The 22,162-nt window shown below is 37.7% G+C and overlaps 1 protein-coding gene across 5 annotated transcripts in view; it reads right to left on the bottom strand.

The window, feature by feature from the left end:
* Window positions 1–22,162, bottom strand: part of RUNX1T1 (RUNX1 partner transcriptional co-repressor 1) — a 141,423-nt gene that overhangs the window by 71,136 nt on the left and 48,125 nt on the right. For all 5 annotated transcript variants that reach the window (XM_019486493.2, XM_014610184.3, XM_006260369.4 and 2 more), the window contains one exon: window positions 3,346–3,483. In XM_019486493.2, coding sequence (XP_019342038.1) covers window positions 3,346–3,483 — 138 coding nt within the window. The remainder of the gene's footprint in view (window positions 1–3,345; window positions 3,484–22,162) is intronic.

The raw sequence follows: 22,162 nt of genomic DNA, 5'->3' as shown, positions 1-22,162 counted from the left end.
CAACTGATCAGTGGGGTGGGAGGACAGGCCATTTGTTGATTTCTCTGCTGTTCAGGGGCCACTCATCTTCCAGCCTTTAATAAGGACTCTTGCTTTTGCAGGTTCAAATGTAAGCTCATAGTTCTCCCCACCCAAAAAGAGAACCAAAATTGGCCAGTGGAATTCTACAAATCTTTAAAAAAATTTCAAAGTAGAATCACCCACAGACCTAGCAAGAAAGTTTAGGCAGCTGTTATCATAACATACAGCTGACATGCTGGCCCTATATACAGAACTCGTCAGCACAAAGATTTTAACGTTTTCTTAGCAGTGGCCTCTCAGATCAAGCATCCCATAAAAATGTACTTTTCCCTTTGATTTATTCTTTCTTAGCCAACCACATCTCTACACAACAACTCTTCCAAACTTTTTGAAGGATGCCAGTTCTTACCAAACTTCAATAACTATCACAACCCTGTGGAACTTTTAAAGAATTTCTGCTTAAGTGCAGATGCAACTCCACTTCCATTCCTTGGCCACTGAGATGCTTCTGCTGGGTTGGCCAATTGCCCATATAGTTTCAGCACCTTTAGCTCACATGCTGAACTGTGGAAGCAGGAATTCCCTGGCAAAAGCAGGGAAGAGCTGGCTCAAACTGCAGTCACAGTAACTCCAAGCCATGCTCCTCTTAGTACTTAATTAGGGTACATTTCTGAGTTTAAAATGTATATTAAAATCCATTAAACTGATACTATTGCAAGGAAGACTAGGTAAATAATTTGGAATGGGTATGAGAATGTCACCCTCCAGAAGGACCCCAAGCACATCTGTTCCATCTCCTCATCCACTGTTGATAGGCAACAAACCCACAAGGCAGGTCTGAGGTAGCTCAGAGGAATATGAAGGGCAGCACCTATAAGAGGGGATGGGGAAGTGCAGACAAAGGCTCCTCAGACTTGGAAGGGAAGCCTGAGATAGTGTCCACAGAAATAACTCAATCAAGGAAGACACTCCAAAAGAGACATGCGTGAAGGATGGGATGAGCGGTGGCACTTTCTGTAAATAACTAAAAACTATTTAACAAAAGGAGAGAGAGAGAAATGTAGCTTGCGGATCAAAAAAAAAGTGGTAATAAAAGAATTTAGGCTATTGGAATTTTCAACAAATTTGGGTCTCATATTCATGTGCTTGAAGTTTAGCAGAAAGACAAGTCTTAGCAGGGTTTAGGGCTTATAGGTTAATGTTATAGCTATGCAGAGTATGCACAAACCTTACTCACCGCTTAATTCCTCCATAAATCTTCAAAATAAAGTTCCCCTAAGACAGGGGTGTCAAATTCATCTGGCCTCACAGACCAGATGAGCACTGTGGATCCAGCCCATGACTGGGATGGCACCACGTGTGCTGCAGTCCAACTGGAGTGGCTGCCGCAATATATGCAGTGGCCACCCCAGCCAGACTGTGCCACACAGGGTGGCTGCCCCAGCTAGACTGAATTGGATAGAGGGCCTGCTTCAGTCACTCCAAGACCCATGCTGCATGTGACCCTTCTGCAAGGGCTGAGTGCAGTGCCAGTCTCGGACCAGCTGGAGCAGGCTCTGCATGCCACGTGTGGTGCAGTCTGGCTGGGATAGCGACTGCATGCAGCATGGAAGCTGCCCCAGCTGGACTGTACTACATGTAGCACTGTTTTGGGCACTCTGGGATCAGCACTAGTCCTAGGAGGACTGGAGCAGCTGCCATATCAGGTATGCTGGGGGGAGGGGAGGAGAAGGATGGAGTCCATGGGCTCAATCTAGCCCACAGACTGGCTCTGCTCCATGGGTGCATGCCACATGGATCTGATAAGACCCAGGGGCAGTTCCAGGGGCTGAATGACATGGCTCCACAAGCCAGATTCAAATGTTTGATACCCCTGTCTTAGGACTTAAAAAAATGCATGGGCCTTTCAATGCCCTTTTGTATAGAGCTAAACTGTATAGTAAATAAAAAGTGGATCAAAGGCTATAGTAACAGAAATGAGATGATGCAGTTATGCTGGGCAGGAATATATATGAGTAGGAGCTTGAGAAGTTGTGTTTTTTTAATGCTAAAGCATAACCATGCTCTTATATTTATATCAATTAAATGTTATATGAGAGCAAAATTTTTAATTGTCAAATTGCCAGAGGGAAATATAGACTGTTTAATGTGCTCTGGAGACAATGACCCAGATTCTGGTCTTCGTGACAATGGTATAAATGCAGAGTAATTCCCCTGGGGTCAACAGAACTTTTGGAATTGGGTGCCACATGCAACATGGGCAACCTCAGTGGGTACGTCTACACATGCAATTGAAGTGACTAAATATACTCTGGCTCACTTTGAATCAGAATAAACTAATTCTGCTATCACCGTCTACACATGTTTAAGTGCAGTAATTTACTGTACTGCTGGATACCATTTGTATCTGACAGGACTATCAGGAAGCACAGTAAATTAGTCTACTGCATCCTGATTGCTGGTCATGTGTAGATGATGACACTTTACTGAGCAGCAAATTAGCCTTCTGCATGTTTCCATGAAAAGTGTCTCATGTAGATGTGTCCAGTGTGCATCAGGCTGAGTGTAGAGGGGACAGGCAGCACAGTGACAAGAAGATGAGCATAAGATCAGGGAGGAAGCCAGGAAGCAGAAAGCTGAGCAATAAATTAGGTAAAGGAAAGGGATTGGAGTGTCACCTGGAGAGGGTACAGGGCCAATTTGTGGCAAGCCCCACTCCTCTACATTTACATCAGATTAACTGAGATTTTGTTACAAACTAGTGACCTCAAGATAAAATGCAACTGGTTCAAAATAAAAGGCATATTTTAGCAATTTTAAAAGGCAATACTGATTTAAGTGTTACATGATTCATGGTTTAAATTCATTAATTTATTATCAGGAGGAGAAAAAGGAACTTTATTTTGGAATGTTCATGTCTTTCTTCCTAAAAGATTAATTCTGTTTATTTTTATTCAATAGCAAACAGGATTCCATTACCACAAGTGAACTGCCTGAAAGCTGAGAAGGTTATCCATATTTCTCACATAAGGAATGATACACGCATTGGAGCAAAAGAGCAAGGGAAACTGGCAGTCATTGTTCTTTCACAGTGCAACAAACCCATCAATAAAATTACCACACCTCTGAGTTGAATGCTTTACTAGATTAAGATGTAGTAATCTGCTCTGCTCTTAATTTTAAAACTGCTTAATCAGTTTATTTCAGCATAATGAAATGCCACTCCAGCCTTGTCATATAGGCTTCCCTTCACATAATTTGATTTCTTACATACAGCAAGAATCAAAAGAATATGCAACAAAAGAATAAAATAAGTCTAATTACACGTTGTGGGAGTGAATGAACTGGTTCTTGGAGCTCCTTGTGTAGTGGGAGGAGGTGGCATTGTTGGAGGCGTCAGCCTGGATTGTGTCTTCACATCCACAGGTGAGTCTGGCATTGTGGAATGCTTCTCAGTGCGATCTGTAACATACCACATGAACATACTATTTTATTTCTTCAAGTACATTAGATTGGGAGGGAGGAGGGGGCAGAGGATGAAAAGCTAAACCTGAACTGAACAGTTTCAGCATCTTCTGTGGAAGATTATACATGCTTATCTTTCCAGCTTGTTCTTGCAATATTACATCATTGAAACCTCACTTAAGGCAGTGTAACACAGATGGTAGGACCTCATTTATAACAGGGCTGCATTATCTTTTGTTTTTATTTCTAGCATGTGCAGATGCTACCTCACAAGCAGTATTGGAGCTGTAATAATGCCATCTTGCTTGAAGGTTTTAACATTAGATAGAAGGAGAAAATAGATGAAGAAGCAGGAAGGTAATAAATCCCTTTATGACAACTCTGGCAGAACTAAAACCTGAAGCTCTTTTGTACAGGTGAGATATTGGCTGAAGCCAGCTCTCTTCATGACTGGTGTTCTTTGTAACACCTGCTGCCCTCTCCATCTTTTGTCCTTATAACTATTAGAGCTACCCGGGTTAAATACTGCATGTGTTCTGGCCATGTTTACCACACCACCTTCTGATACTTTAAAGTTGACAAGACAGAGCTACCATATGCCACACAATAAAAGTAGCTTTGGCTGACACAGGTGGTATGTGTTTATACCAGTTTATTTTATTAAGGAAAAATCCCCCACCTTTATCATCTATCTCAGTTTGTATACTCACACATCAAAGAAAATTGTGTATATAATGCAGGGTATTTGCCATAGAAGCCAAACTATCTGTTTTAAGTCCCATATATCAAAAATGGGCAAAACAAACTATATTTAAACAATGATACGCCCAATTACTTTACTTATATCAGTAACACTCTATGCTATTTCTTGAATGATTATGATGATCACAGTTGGCCTTTAACAATTAATACATATATTAACGTAAATTGCTAAACTACTTTTCTTCCTGTCAATTTTTTTCACCATTTTTTCTATAAACTGTTTTAGTTTGATTCATGTCTTCGTGAGCATCATGTACCTAGTTGGCAGAGGAACAAACTGTTAAAAAACATGAACAGTTATAAAAACTGTTAAAAAGATAAAATACTGGTGTCTCCTATAAACTTAATATCCTAAAGTTATATTCCTTACTCATACTAGAAGACATACACAGTTACACCAAGAATTTGTTCTTGAGAAGTCAAAAAGTTCCAACTGTCTATACACATGTACACAATGCACGTATATACTATATTATACACTAGGCACATTCACTGTATGTAGTGTGTGTGTGTAAAGACAGATTCAAGTTATAGTTTACAAAACAGATATCAAGTTCATGTAATACAAAAAAGACTGCCAGGATTAGAATTTCTAACCACTACAAAAGCAAAGTTGTAAAAAATTGGTCACACATAATGCAAGATTCTGGAGTTGTTAAAGCTGTGTTCAACTTCTTAGAGATACTGTTTTAAGGGAAAAAACACTTTTATATATACAATCAAATTCGTTTTGTAAAAGACTTGAAATGAAAATAATCTTGAAAAAGAAGAGCTAGTCATGTGACAGGAGGGGAGTGTACCACAGTAATTAAGACTGCAGTGTTGATTAAGGTTAGCAATCTCAGCAGTGAAATGGACAATGTCCAAAGAGAGTGGCTGAAAGTTCAAGGTGTATACACTGACAAGTGAAATATTTTAAATCAAAATATGGTAAACTATTAAACACCTGAAAATAAACTTTTCTATAAAAATCTTTCGCCATATTGTTATGCTAAAACATTTAAACCTGTAGCTGCAAGTCATTTATTTGAAGAATTAAGGAAACTCTCTTTGAAATGTTAATTTCTTTTTTAATGGTTGAATTTATCTGGCACTCACCTTAACCAACCTCAGCAACAAGGGAATAAATAGCTTTCAGCTCATGTTGCAAGTGAGGGAAAGAGGCACAGCAGTGAGTGCAGGCCTTCCTAAATAAAGGCAAATATTTCTGTCATGTCAAGAAAGGAGAGAGAAAGGGAGGCTTGCCAGAGCTGGTTGGGAGATAACAGTGGGAACTGCTGGTCCATCTGGTTTTCATTCTGCTAACACTCACATTGAACTGTTAAAGAAGGCAGTCCAGGTACACAGATTTGAAGCATGTGGGAACACAGACCTAGGCAGGGACACGATAGGAGTGGGTGGAGGAAAAAGAAAGGAAGAGAATGAAACTCTTCTAACAGTCTGCTGCTCTCACTGAGCAGGCACAGTCTGTATCCCCCAATTTAGCTGTTGATAACTGAAAGCAATTCTGCTACTGTGATCAATCACAACTTTTTTCTCCCGTCTTATTCTTCTGGTTACTCTGCTCCAAAAAGCAAGACTGATCAAAAATTGCCTCCAATCAGAGAAAAAAAATAGTACTTTGAAAAAGCTAACTAGAATGGTTTATATTTTGTTATTTAAATGGGCATTGTAGTTGCACTAGAACATTGTTTTTTTCTTCCAGTTTCAGATTTTCATTATATTATGATGCATTTGAGTGATTCTTATCCACTAATGCATTATGGTCCTTAAACACACCTTTATCGCTAGTTAGAATGCTACATGTAGCTTATGTTACTGCAAAATTCTATAACAATACTATCTCCTGTAAGGGGATCAGAACTCCTTTCAAATTAATGAAACGGCAAAAACATGAACACTATTATCAGTGCTAGAAGACTCACCTGGAAGATTTAAAGACTCATATCCTCCTCAGTGAGGAATAGCTTTCAGCTTAAGAAAGGAAACATGAGAATGCAAAGCTTGTTCAATTGAATGGAAGGCCCAGAACCACCAGATATTGAGGTATCCCAGAAAATATTTTTTGCTTCGTTCTTTTTTCTCCCTCTGGCAGCAAAACTCCTCCAAAAGCCATGCTGTGGCTGCCAGTGTTAACTAACCCTCTGGTACAGAATGGCGAACACATGAAGGAGCAGTTGGGCCATGAATATACAACATACAGCAGTTGTTTCTTTAATGCTGTTCCATCACCCACAAACCTGTAGAGCCTCAACAGAATGAATCCTAACAGAAGACAGAGGGAGTCCGGTAGGGAATGAAGCAGAAACTACAGCTTCTACAGTGCTCCAACTTTGTGGGACTCTAACCAGGAGGATTACAGTATTTGGTGTTTTGTTAAAGATCAACGAATGGAGCTGAAACTAAATTTTAAAATGGAAGTTGAAATAGTTTGCACATTCTTGTTTGCATAAATGAAACAAAAACACAGAGGGCAAATTAAATCTCTCTCTAGATTTATCAATATATCTATATGTATCTACAGATCTACAGAGATTTATTTAAATCTCATAGTTTGGGCCACTTGGGGGTTTGAATGAAGCAAACTCAAGAGTTTTCACATAAGCCCTGTATGCATTTTTTGTCTGTCTCTATATAAAGGGAGGTGGTGAGAAAATCTAACCCAAGCCTTAAGTAGAATGGCAATGGCTCTCAAGGATTCACACATATTTGTTCCAGTTTCATTACATGCAAGTGCACATGCCTCAAATCAAAATTCAAGAGACTTACTCAAAACCAGCTAATTTCATGAGTTTCACAGGATTTTGATGGAAAGGCATAAAAATAAACCCATGTCTGCAAACCTGAATTCCAATTCTTCTAAAGGTGAGATTCAAGTTTGAAATTATACCAGGTGAGTTTTGATAGCACCAGAGCCATGACAAAGTTTCGTACAGCCCATATGTTCACCTCCTCTCAAAACCTGGCACATAATTTAAGAGTACACTTTGAGTGGGTAATGAGAATAACCTCTCAAGTACAAGCACTTCTACTTTAGAATGTGCATAAGCAGCCAAGACTGGAATGGTTCACCTAGCCTTGATCAAATGGGGCTTAAGCCCAAAGGTCCTCTCAACTAAAGGAAAAAGGAGACCATCTGCAATTCATTCCGTACTGTTCACTGCAATCAATTCAGGATGGAGATAGATGGTGAAATAATGGGCTAGTCCTAATCCATGCACACAAGCCTTTGGTTCAATGAGAGACTTAGGATAAATTCAGAAAATATGTTTCAAGTATGCAAAGATCTATTGCATTTGTTTTGGATTACACTGAAAAAACATTCTGAAATACACATTCTTGAATCTCTTTTACAGCAGAGCTAGGAGTTGTGATTTAACCACAGAAGCATTTTGCTCTATTTTAAAATTAAAGAATGCCGTAAAACCAACTTTAAATTATGACATTCCTTCTGTGGATTTTTTTGGTTCATGAAATTGTGCTGTTCTCATCAGATATTCAGTTTTATGATGGGAGATATTTTTATCACTGACTTTAGCTGTTAGGTGAATACTGGTATTTACTGTAAGCATAGCCAACCTTATACAAATAAATATGGAAGAGACAGAAAACAACATGTGAATGAGAGGGGAAAGGGGAAAGATATGTACATGTATTCAAATGGCTTTACTTCACTTCCTGTATCCTAAATGATTTAGTCCATTTTTAAAACAAGGCGGTCTTTCATATATGGCAGAATTTCAGCTTACGTGGCAGGTTTCCAAGTCTATTGCATCAAGGAAGGCTGATGTATGGAACAAAATATGGAATATATAAATACTTTACCGATACCATTTCAATAGCCAATTCAATGTCAAGGATTTCTAGAAGTGGTGTGTTTTCAATTTCCTTTTTTAAATGAAAAAAAGTATGGTATAATATGCTATGGCATTTATTTTAATTTTAGTTAGTACAAATAGTTCCAGATGTATATTCAGGCATGAAAAATTTTAAAAGGCGCTCTCTATGGATCATACCTAGTACTCCTGTGCCAACCCATACAAAGAATCAGTATTCAAAAGGTTGATGAATTTAACGTTTTAGATTTCTACTGTCTTGTTTCTTTAAGAAATTAGGCTTTAAGCTAACAAAAAGAGAATGTACAAAGCTGTACGCATGTAACAGGAGTAGAAAATTATATTTAAATGAAGCCAAAATTTAATGAATTTTGTACCAGTGACCATCATGCCTATGTTTGTAACAGGACTAATAAATTATATTTAAGTTGAGCCAAAAAACTAATACATGTTCTACTGGTAACCATGACCATAGCTTCCAGACTAACACTGAAGTCAAACATACTTTTGTGATGGTATTCCACATCGTTAACAAACAATACAAATAGAAATCACAATGCTGACTGAGAAATGAAACAAAGGTCAGTAAAGATTAATAATCATTTAGCAATTAGTCCGTTCTTCCTCCCTATATACTTATCAGGAAGGACTGGAACTCTCTGTGCAGCCAGAGAATGATGCAGTCAGCAGCACTGCCTTATAAAATTTATCAAAGGGCCTCAAACTTTCTAATGGCTTAATCTTCATCCAATTAATTTCTGTGCCTTTTTACTAAAAATTCTAAAAAGAATTAAAATTATAATAAACATTTTGATGCTGTAAACAACTGCCCTTAACCACCACACTCAGGCTGCTAAACAGCCATCAGATAAACATAATTTCTATCAGCCTCAGATATGTTCATTATTCTGACCTAGAGGTAAAACACCAGCCCATTACTAACAGTCTGGCCTATACAGCCCCCTCATCAAGGCTCTTGAAGTATCAAGAAAATGGAAGAGACAAGCAATATCATACAAATAATACAAGCAGAAAACAACAGGATGCAGTTCAACAAGGAGAAATGCAAAGTGCTGCACCTAGGGAGGAAAAATGTCCAGCACACCTACAGCCTAGGGAATGACCTGCTGAGTGGCACGGAGGTGGAAAGGGATCTTGGAGTCCTAGTGGACTCCAGGTTGAACATGAGTCGGCAGTGTGACGAAGCCATCAGAAAAGCCAATGGCACTTTATCGTGCATCAGCAGATGCATGACAAATAGGTCCAGGGAGGTGATACTTCCCCTCTGTAGGGCATTGGTCAGACCGCAGTTGGAGTACTGCGTGCAATTCTGGGCGCCACACTTCAAGAAGGATGCGGATAACCTGGAGAGGGTACAGCGAAGGGCAACTCGTATGGTCAAGGGCCTGCAGACCAAGCCCTACGAGGAGAGACTAGAGAAACTGGACCTTTTCAGCCTCCACAAGAGAAGGTTGAGAGGCGACCTTGTGGCTGCCTATAAGTTCATCACGGGGGCACAGAAGGGAATTGGTGAGGATTTATTCACCAAGGCGCCCCCGGGGGTTACAAGAAACAATGGCCACAAGCTAGCAGAGAGCAGATTTAGACTGGACATTAGGAAGAACTTCTTCACAGTTCGAGTGGCCAAGGTCTGGAACGGGCTCCCAAGGGAGGTGGTGCTCTCCCCTACCCTGGGGGTCTTCAAGAGGAGGTTAGACGAGTATCTAGCTGGGGTCATTTAGACCCAGCACTCTTTCCTGCTTATGCAGGGGGTCGGACTTGATGATCTATTGAGGTCCCTTCCGACCCTAACATCTATGAATCTATGAATCTATGAATCCTTTGCAGCAAGATCATTCAACAGTTGTAGCAGATATATCATTAAGGAATAAGTATGCACACTAAAGAATAGAGAAGGAAGATCTAAGCTAAGATCGAAAGATGACATAACAGTGGACAACATCTTCCGTGAATGTTCACAAAGTTCATTTACACCAACAAAAATGGCTTTCTTTATAAGGCAGTGAAACAGCTTTGCAACAGCTTATCCCATTCTTTCCCAAAGCAAATAGATGGGCCTTTCATCAGCTATTTTTAGAAATAAATGGAAGTGAATCCCACCTACCCATTTCTTCTTATTTCAGCAGAAGCTGAAAGTAGCTCTGCTTGCTTGAGTGTCCTGTGTTATCTATCACACGCTGTTATCAGAGACCTCTTTAGCTCATCTAAAACAATCTAATGAAAATAATGCAATCTCCACTTTGTCACATAAACTTAAAAGCATGTGAGACATTGTCTGCCAGCTCAAATAAAAAGGAATGTAGATTATATCAGCTAAGTGAATGCCAACAAGTGTCAATGATATGTATATGGAACACCTACCTTAGTTTGGACTGTGGGACCAGCATCTGCTTTGAACAAATGTGTATAGAATATCCTTGTAGAAACAAATGTAGAACTCCCCAAAGTAGAGAACGGTTTCTTTGATTATCAGGTTAAATGGTAATGGCCAAATAAGCATAAAGTAAAAAAATAATCCAATTGTTCTAAACCAGGGTTGAGACAAACACTTTATGTTATTGCTCTGACATTATCTGAATTTAAGCTCCCAAGAGAAACAAAATGTCTCTTAGCATATGATTTTATTTAAGGAAACAAGCAGATTTTTCACCTAATAATTTGAATTATTAGATGCTAAGGTTTCAAAACTTTAAAAAATGCCATTTAATTATTTTATGATTGCAAAAACTTATTCCAAAATTGTAAGACTTAGATGTATCTTCTTTTCTTTTACATTGGTTTGGACTTCTAAAACCGAAACAATAACTGGGATGAAGAGGGTGTAGTGAGCCATCAGCAAAGTTCTATGCAAGGACTCTTTGCTTGACATTATTTCAGTTCCCTTTTGACCCTTCAGTGCTTCCTAGGTGTTGAAGGGATGGATGATTTGCCTGAAGAGGAATTTGATGAGCTATAGATGAAATCAGCTAACATCTAAAAACTTGTCTCACTTCTCTAAAAATAAATACATGAAGTTTGTCCCGGACCATACTCCAAATAATTTATATTGTGTATGACAACTACTGGAAGTAGTTGAAAAACTAGGGAAGATGTTAAAGAATTATCTTTTTCTCTCCTTTGTTCTATACCCAAAACAATTTCCAGATTAGCCGTGCTAGATATCATTATAAAAATGGATTTTTAAAATATATACATCATTACATGTAAATTAATGGTAACAAGAATTAATCTGTTGCATTTGGTTGGAAGTTTAAAATATAAATGAGTACCTCTTTTTTATAATATACACATAGTTCTGGAAATAAAATATTATGCAAGTGTAGTCTTTTCCAAAAAGAGTTATGGCAGAACTGGTAATGATCAATATCCCACAGAGAATTCCAATCTCACATAAATTATATGCATATATTATATATCATTTCAAATGAGTAAATCCTTTGTATCATCTTGTCTACATTGTTATTTACATCCAAAGCAAGATAAGCTATACAATTAACCTGACAGTATAAATTAAGTTGCTACCCATTTAAAAGGCATCATTTATATTTAATACAGTATTACATGGGTCTTCTAAGCTTATTAAGGATCATAATGGGAAAAACACACATTGATGGACAAAGATATATGGATTAGTGAAAAGAAGATGGATAGGCATATGACAGCTTATTATATAAAGACATTTGCTGTAAGTCTTATTGAAAGTTTTCCTGATTTATATGCATGTAAGCCCTGCTGCTATGGTATACTCAATGGCTTCAATTATCATGGCATACAATGGGACTGTAGGGTGCTCAGAACTTTCCAGGATCAGGTTTACAAGTCTTCATTTTATCAGATTATACCATTTTTGCCATTCTCCCCACCCCCCTTTTGTTTGAAACACGTATAAAAATATCTTATTCTAGTTAATTTTACTGCTTTGAACAAACAGCCCTGAAGATCAAAATATTCACATACAGCACACAGCATTAGCAGACAGAGCAAACTTCCTCTACAACAACCTGGAGAGGTTTGCTCAGTAGTTGCTATGGACTATCTTTAACAACAGCACCACTTTAGTACACCCTAGAAATGTAGGACAACTTGATAAAAATGTGAATCAAGGATCTGTGTCAAAAAGTGAAAGTTTAATTCAGTTTTCACATCTGCAGATTTCCCAGTCACTACTCAGAATATCAATGGCAGGTACAATACTGTACCTGCTTCCCAGGTATAGTATTATAGAGACACTCTAAATGATACAACGCATTTGTAGAGAAACATACTGTGCCATTATGTGAAGCAAGTTTAAAACGGGGGGACACAACTCAAGCTTTACGAAGGGTCATTTGCCAGTTGAACTTTCTAGTGGAGGGTCACCACTACAGGGATTCACTCTGATTGGATATGAGACACATTTTACAACTGGCAAACTGGACCATGCATGTGGGTGCATGCACAGATTAATGAATTTCCATACAGCAAAGACATGGGGTGGCTGTTTTGCTTGTTAAATCCTTTTTTTGTTTAATAGATTGGTTTAATAAAAAATGGTAAACCACTGGGATTGCCCTGGAAGGTTGCATACTGTATATCTGCATAGAGGTATTATTGGAAGTCACCAGATGGCACTAACAAAAACAAACAGAACTGTTATGACTAATTGATTATTTAATCAGAATTTGAGCAAATAGTCTTTGTTAGTTGACAACTGATTCTTTCTAGAGGTTCTACATCACCAATAAAGTTTATTTACTGCCTTCAGAAGTGATCCAATACCCACTAAACTCAATGGGAAAACCTCTTTAGCAGTGGATTTGGATTAATTTAGAGTCCTCCACTAAAACCATTTCCAAACTGAAGAGACATTGCCTGCAGATTCCACTCTCTCAGCAAAACAAACATTACTACTAGTAGCTGTATGACAACAGTCATTTCACAAGCACTGAATACAAGTTAGAAATGACCTGTGCATGTAAAGAAAGGAAGCAAATCCCATTGTTTTATAACAATGTGAAACAAGTAATACAGGTGAAGTCAACTAAATCATGTGGATTTATACTGGAGCAGAACTGGACTAGCTTTTTCTAGAAGATGGCTAACTCTAATAGCCATATATTGACATTAACATATCAAAATACACAAACTGAATCCACTAAAATATAAGCATTTGCAAACAGTTGTCCCAGATATCTTGTATTAGATCAACACAGCTATAACCAGCACCCCCTGAAACAAAAATAAATACATGCGATAATTTCAGATACTACTGTCTCACAGTGTTTGTCAAATGTTGATAATCAATGAAAGGAGACTAATCTCATGCAAAAAATTATTCTAATACATTCAATTAATGTCTTAATTAAAACAAAGATCATTAGAAAAGAGTAGTGACAACAATCTTTTTTATTTTTTCAAGCTACCTTAACTGTTATTTCAATGTATCAATCCACAATTGTCAGTATTAAAGTGTTAACACTTCCATAGAGTAGCTGTGCGCTCTTTTACTGTTTTGCTTTTAAATATGTGAAATACTCTAGATTCAATTTTCTTATAGTTTCCTTCTAAAAACATGATAAGAATTAATCTGTAAATGAACTGAAGAGGAAAATATGTTAAATGAGGGAAACTGCAGGACTAAACACCAGCTACCAGAAAGAAACTACTCAGTCTCAACCAGTGCAAGGAAAATATTGACAAAGAAAAGAAATCTAATGCATTTGAACTCTGAATGTTTAATGTGAGCGCACTTAACCCTTGGAAATATGGTAAGTTTTCCTGTACACGCTGTGCTTTAGAAAGATTTAACTTATAGACATGCCACACAATTTTGGTCCACAATTCTGAAAATAAATCACCTTTGGGTTATGAACGTATATTTGTTTTGCTTCAATAATATAGTCTTTTGCATAAGAGATATGTGTAAGAGGGAATGACCATTTAGTGTTATTGAAGGTGATGGAATGGATTTATTGGGTTAGCTAGTCTATCTCAGGAATAATTAGAAATGGATTCAAAACATAAATTAACATTTTCAATATTTTATTAACTAAATATAATTGAATTATAAACATGTAGAGCTAGGCCAGTAGAAACACAGCGTCTAATACAGATGTGGCTAACAGCCACAGGAATTTTAATCAAGGTGTTTTTAGCCACCAGAGGGAGCCTATATTGTATTATGAATACATGGGAAGCCCCTCTTTTAATGCTGAGAATTACAAAGAAGCAAAGCTTTTTCCCCAAGATGAACTAAAAGCCACAATATAGAAGGAGTTTATCTGTTTGCCTATACCTTTCCCTACACATATTTCTACAGTACCAAAATAGAATTTTTCCTATTCCTGTGTATGAACTTTTCTTCATTAAAAAGATCCCTAAAAACCAGCTTACTTCTAACATGTAGCTTTAGTCAGTATTAGCTGCACCAAGTGCTTGGTAGCATCAGGTCAATATCTCAGACAGGATTTAGTTTAATCCTCATGTGTCAAGGCAGTACATTAAACTTCTGCTTGCATAGGGCCAGAAAACCTTTATTCAGTTAAAAGAAAGAGTGGAAGATATACGCACGTGATAAAGTGGCAGACCATTACAAAATACTGATTATCCAACTCTATTGATACCATTTTCTGATACCTCAAACTATTCAGAAACAGATTTAAAAAAACTGAGAAAAATGTGATCAACGGTACTAGTGAAGGAAATGATGAAAAAGAACAGAAGATGGGATAAATTCATCCAATTTTCCCCATATATTTAATACCAGAGGTGTTTCCAGTACCAAACGTGTTAAGAAAGGGAAAGTACAGTACTGAACACTATTCAGTGAGGTAGAGAACAGAGTATTTGATCTTCTGAAGTTTGGACTAGATTAGAAGGCTCTTGAGGCCCTCTTGTGAAATGAGACAAATCCTGAACACTTATCTGATAGGCCTCCAATAATGTAGGAAATGTGCAGAAGTGGAGTTTGTCCTTACTTACGTGGTCAGGCAAGCAAAAAACCAGAATTAGGAGAAAAAAGTTAAGAGTAGTTGAATCAGATTTTAAACTTTTACCATGAATAGCTGAACACAGAAGAATTCACGGGCGTTATCTGCGTATGTTTTACTGCCACTGAGCAAAGGATGGCAGCAAGCATGCATGTAACACTTTCAACTAAAAGAAATTACCTTATGCAACTTAGATAAGCATTTGTTTTTGCATGTGCCATTTTACACAATGCTAAATAAGTCCCAAAAGAAAGTAAAATAATCTGTACAAAAGATATGAATAAACTGGAAACAAACTAGAATTGAAAAATGTGACACAAAAAATACAGATACTATGACCAAGTGAATAAAACTAAATCTTGTGTAATGGGTCTCGTAATGGCTTAAATGTTAATATAGACGCAAATAAACGCTATCGTGCAAGAGGAGAAAGAAGATAAGGAGTGGTATATAGAATCCTTACAGTACCAGGTTCTATAATTAGACAATTTGAAGGTGGTAACAGGGGGAGTGTGTTAGATTCAAGGAATCAAAACCTCAGTTAGTATGAAAGTGGACATCTTCTATGGACCACTAAGACTAATAGTGGTATAGAGAGATGAGAGAGAGAAAGAGAGAGAACATGCATGCGTGTGTAAATAAAGATATTCAGACCAACCTTGGGGAACCAAAAACTCAAAAACCACAGAAAAATCCTATAATCAAGTTAATCAACAAACCAGATATCTGTCCATTAACAAAGAGTTTTATGAAATAAATAGAAAAGCTATCATGAAAACACTACAAGGGTGAGGGGCTCAGAATATGAAAGTAGAAAAGAAGCCCGAATCAGGGAAGATAAGCAAGTGAGACTTAGAAGAGTATGGAATAGATGCACAGATGACAGTAAAACAAAAATAATGCATTTCAAGAAAAAATGGTGGAGTACTTAAAAATTTTAATAAATAGTAGTGAAATTTACCATCACAGAAGACTATAAAATACTAAAGCAAACCAAGATGAATAACACAATTCAGGAGTAAATTTTATTGTAGAATTGAAACAAGCAGCAAGACACTGTCAGTTAGGGCTGTGTGAAGCTTCGGTCCCCAATTTGATTCAATGGAGATTTGGCCCTTTTCAGTGGCTGAATCTCCAAACCTGAATCAAATCAGAGGACCCTTTAATCTCTCCGAATCTAACTGGAGCCCTCCGAATCGATTTGGAGAGATTCGGACATAGACACAGCTTTAAATGTTTTTTCTACATAACTCTAGATACCAGGCGGCTTGTCAATGCTGTGATACTAGGGCACATGGAGTGTCCCACAGAAGCACAGGGGGCTCCCCAGCGCACTTGGCAGCAGACCCAGAAGTGGACCAGAAGCAGTTCTGGTCCACTTCTGGGTCCACTGAGGAGCGCGTTGGGGCAAGCCAGCAGGGGGATAACAACAGTGTTTATCACCCAATCAGCAAAACAATAGCCTCTCTCCATTACTTCAAATGCTTCTTAAACTGCTTACCAGCTGAACTGTTGATGAGCTCCAAACAACCCTAAGTGGTCACTGTTCTGTCTTCCTGTCATAGTGAAATTGGACACACACACATCTGCATTGTGGGGTCCCTGTTGTGGGAGATGGGAGGGAGGGAGGGAGGGGAGGATTTCCTGCTTGGGCAGTGATGAGGGGGCAGGGGAAGGGCAGGGAGAAGCCAGGCAGACCCTGGTGTGCCTGCAAGTCTCTGCCAGAGCTCCATCTAGAGAACAGAGGGGAGAGGCCAGGCCTGTTGTGGACCAGAGAGCCCTGCCCTACCCAGAGAGCATACCAGGATGCTGGGGAGTCTGGTGTATCTTAAACCAGCAAGGCGTCTGGGACAGACGTTGCATTAACCAGTTTGAGCCAAATCAGTTAAGTCTGATCCTACGTTTAACCAGGTTTATCTCAAACTGGTTTCAGCCATTTTCAAACTGGTTTATCTGTTAAAGGTTTAAACCAGTTTCTGATCATTTGAACCGCTTTATTATGTGTAATGTGTGTCTCTAGCCTTGTTGTTTAGGTTGTTTAAGGTATGTCTACACAAAACGCTAACTGCACAGTAGCCTAATAACACTGCACAGTAGTGCGTCACAGCTTGGGCAGTGCTAATATGGTACTGTACGGTATTATTAGGCTACTGCACAGTAGCATCACTAAAAAGGCATTCGCCAGCACTACTATGCAGTAACTCTGGTTATTGCACATTTATTTAGTACTTGATTATACAAGTACTAAATAAATGCGCAGCAACCTCTGCATACACATGAACATGTAGACACACCCTCAGTCTCTCGGCAACAAACAAAAACCAACATTTAAACAATTAGGAAGATGTAAAAGACAAAAAAACTGGATATATGAAATATCCATGCGCTACAAAGATGTAAAGGAAAATAGTGCATGTCTAACCTCTGTTTCTATTAGAGCAACAGAACAAGCATTGACAGACAGACAGACAGACAACACCGTAATCAGGCATGCCATTGAAAGGCTAGGGGCTGTGATCCCACCAGACCCTGACTCATCAATCCTTTCCCTAGCCTGCTCCCATTCTTGCAAGAAGGGAATCAAGTGAGCATGCAATTTCATGGCTCTAGTGGAGTTGCAGAGATTTTCCCATTAATTTCTCCCTCCACATGGTCTGCAAAGAAAGAGGATATATGGACCATCTTTGTTTTTTCATTGTTTCCAGGTGCACAAAGGTCTCAAGTGTGACTGCACACACATGCTCTGCATCATGTTATATATATATCATTCTCCAACTAAGTAGTACTTAGCTGATGATTATTTATATAATGGTTTTGTTTTCTCTTAAATGTGTGTATTTGTTAAGGCTGCACCTACTGAGAATTATTCCAAAGCTTTCAACCTGTCATGTCAAAAAAAGATGCTGCTGTAAGAGTCCAACTAGAGTTTATTGTGGGTCTGTAACTACAGCAAAACAATAAATCTCTGTTACTGAAAGCCAGCTGCTTCATTCTTAACTCTGATTTTTTTCTTCCTTTTACATTCTAGCTAGAGTACAGCTGTAATAAATGTGACTCCCCTCACAAGATGTGCAGATGTTAACAGTTCTGTAGGACATCAAGAAACATTTCAAGAATCGTGTAAGTGCCAACTAAACTTGCTTGAATTATGTGCTACCTCGTCTACATTTCTATTCAGTAAATTAGCATTCCTGAATGTTATGAGAAAGAAATTATTAATGTTCACTGCCAAGACACTAATATCTAGTTCTAAATGTGTTATCAATAAACAAAGAATACACTTAACTCATTAGATAACAGATTTCAAATTAACCAAGAGGAGTCAACTTACTCTGACAATGTTTCTAAGACATCCATCATTTCTTATCTAAGTGAGAGTAGCTAAACAACTGCCTGAAAATAAAATAAAACAAAATAAAATAAAAAGAATTCATGGCTATATATATTTGAAAGGAAAGCATAGGAATATACTTTTTTCTTTGTGGCAATCAAATGAACTAAACAGCAACTAGGGCTAACTCAAAATAAATGCTAATAGCCTATTATTGTGAAATCGTATTAGCATAAATAGTGCTGAAGATATATAATTTCAAGATTCACTGAGACCTCAAACTGCAACTCATTCTCTATGGCAGCAGGAGACCAGATGTTCAAACTTCTTAGAGGACTGGGCCCCAAATTCATTCATTAAGCAGAATTGTTGTATATATTTGGTTTCATCAAACACTGAACAATCTTAGTAATCTGTCCTCTCAAATTCCCCACAACTGGAAATAAACTTAGTTTCCTAATTTGGGGCAGGATTTTTAAAAAAACATTTAATGTAATTTAGAAGCATAATGGGGGGGGGGAGGGAGGGAGGAGTGGCAGGGAGTCAATAGGACTTTTGCCCCCAACATTCCTAGACACATTTGAAAACCCCACCCACAAAAATCCAACTCTGGTAGTATTTTTAGTACCTTCAAGTCCCACTGGACACAAGTAGGCAAAGCACTTTGTGAGGCTGAGCCATAAAAAGAAAAATTCCTCAGCTAAATGACAACTCAAGCACATTTGTTTATGCTTAACAGGGGGCTCCATGAAGAGCTCAATTCGTCAAATACTTATAGGCATGTTTGACTTCAGGTTTGACTACTTATACAAGTGAAGTTAAGTACATGCATAAATGTTTGTAGGATAATGATCTTAGGTTTGACAAGTTCAGAAGACAAAGTGTGTGTGAACAGCTTCTCAGATGCAACTTTTAGGTGGTCTCCTGTAAAAGGAAGTGTCAGATTTAGCACAGATTTAAATCTTTAAGGAGAAAAGAAAGGAGAGAAACAGGCTGAGCAGGGGTTGATTAAAAAGATCTCAGTCCTCCAAAAAACGTATACACCTGCTTATTACTTACATGTATGTTTCATATTAGAATAAATGCATAAAGTCAAGTAGGTGTCAAGTCTTAGCAGAATACAAGCCTAAATGATTTAACAAGTGCTAACCAGAAATCAAATATTCAGATTTTTGTTTTAAGTTAGCAATAAATATAGCACAGGAGGCCAGGATATTAAAATATAATTACAATATGCTGTTTCAAAATGCTTGGTGACATAGATGAATGATTTTGCAGTCAGTGAACTCCTTAGTGACATGGTTTAATAAAAGCATAAAAATAGCGTTTTTGAAACCAAGAGACCGGAGCCTTCAAAAAAGTTATTTTGGTGTTAAAAAAGAAGCTGTATTATGAGATAGCCTGAGATCCAACTTGCTTTTAAATTTCCTGAAGGACAAACAAAAACAGTGAGAGAGAGGGGAAAAACCCAAACCAAATATGCCTCACTGTTGTTATTCCTTTTAGAGAGGAAATGCTCAGTTCAGTCATGGCTTAGAAGGCATAAACATCATTGAAATTCAAAGGCAGCTCTGAGAAGGAGGATGCCTCAATTGGTATGCAAGTGGTGTTTTCTCGCCCTGAATACATTATGAACTTGCAGCATGCTAATATGCCATGCTATCATAAGCACCAGATGGAACAGTAGGCAGTATATGTCCCATCAAACCTCAGGAAGATGTATTAATGTTCCTGCTCTTTTTTCTTTCCTTTTTTTTAAGCTACAATCCTTCAGCTGTGTCTCTAGACTTGTACATTTCTTAGCATCAGTCACCTGCTCCTAAAGCACAGTTCTCCAGGGTTGTCTCATCTTCACCAGGTGGTGCCAAGCATCCTTTCAATGCATTTTATCACTCAAGGTAAAGGCCACAAGATATGTCAGACTGTGCTTACTGAAGGGTACCAAGTACAAAAGATAACATCATGAGATAAATGATAGATGAAGACAGAAAGAATTTGGGTTTAAAGCTAGTTTTAAATTATGCATAAGTAACAGTGCATAACCCCCCTCAATTAGTATTACCTGAGAATCAAGAAATGGAAAGATTGGACAGAAAAAGAAAAAAAAGAAAGAAAGCTAAACAGAACATACTTTCCCTCATAGCTAAGTAAAACATGGGTTTGAAGCAAAACCATGAAGCTGAATCCCTTCCTTCCACCATCCTCTAAAACCCTTTTCTAAAAGATCTACAAATTTTAACTGACTAATGAAATGAAAAGACATATTCTGTAGTTCTTTAGCACATGCATGCACGCACAAGAATTAAACAGATAAAAGACATAAAAAATATAAACTATGTTTAAAGAATAAAAGTGATTTCTTCTATTATGGGCTGTAGGTTTCAAGTTTGGAGTAGGTGACTTCATCTAATAAAGAAAAATGGAACGAACATGTGCGCACGTGCGCTCGCGCACACACACATTCCAGAACACTTTTAGCTGCTTTGCATCAAAGTAGGCTTTATCCCAGAGACAACAAATATTATCTAATTTCCTGAATGTAATGTATATATACAAACATGTATACACATAAGAGGTGAAGGGAATTGGAAGACCCCTGACTATTATCACTCGAATGTCTCCTACCTCTGTATAAACTTGAAATATAACATGCCTCCTATTGACAGATTGCTGTTTTCATTTCTTTTTTTTTTTTTTTTGCTTGTCCTGTGCCCATCAAAAAGATAAGAGTTTTCAGCCTTGAGAAACTTTTAAGAGTTTGAGAATTTAAACAACAAAGTAAAATTAAAAAGAAGGTTTAAACTGGTGGGAGAAATAGTTTTCTTCATCTAAGGGTTTAAATATTGCTTGGAATAGTTTTTTGGGCCTGTTTTTTGTTTGTTTGTTTTTTTAACTTTTTCAAAAAAGAGTGACTTCAGTAGAATATTTTCCTAATTTCTTTGATCATAGCAACTGGTTTATGATACACAAAGCATCACCCTATGCATGTAAGTCTATTATTTTTCTAACAGCATTAGCTTACTCATGAAAGTTGCTGATTCTTTGAGGAACTGATTACCCACATTTGAGTGTGTGCATCACCTTGCAGGAAGAAGTCCAACATCCATGAGTGCTGCATGGCATATTTCCCCAGTGACTCAGGCTACAAGGATTTTTCAAGCTATTAAGAAATCTGATTTATACCTGATAATTGTTTGATTCAGCTTTTCTTAAAAAAAAAAAAAAAAAAAATCAAACAACTATCTTCTACAGTAATATTTCATACAAGGTGACTTACTGTTGCTATTCAGAAATAAATATGCACCATGCTGTCATTTACCCCAAATTTACTTTAACCCAAGGAAGTTTTTAGGACTGGTTGAGATGCTAGACAACTTTTTCCACTCTTGCCACCACTACATTGCATACTAGCCTTAATTATTATATATATGATACAAATGAGCTTATTTAAATCTGATTCTCATACTATATTGTATTTCATGACACCTAAACAATATTTATTTTAATTTCAATGCATTGAAACAGAACAGCTAACTGACTCCCAGAGGACACCACTTGGCTCAGAACTGTCTGATGAAAGGCCAAGTTGACAATCACCTGTCATGATCATGTGGGTCATCACCTGGTGTAAAGAACAACATTTAGGGCATCTACTCTCGGTCAACAAATAGTTATTTGCAACAGCGTATTTTGCAAACAAAAACACCTAAAAACCAGTCGCTTAAGGTATTAAAAAACCCCAAAACTTTGATTTAGCA

Source organism: Alligator mississippiensis, chromosome 3, assembly GCF_030867095.1.
Source record: "Alligator mississippiensis isolate rAllMis1 chromosome 3, rAllMis1, whole genome shotgun sequence".
NCBI classification, from domain to species: domain Eukaryota; kingdom Metazoa; phylum Chordata; order Crocodylia; family Alligatoridae; genus Alligator; species Alligator mississippiensis.
The sequence above is the reverse complement of the archived record's forward strand: the minus strand, read 5'-3'. Positions and strand labels throughout refer to the sequence as shown.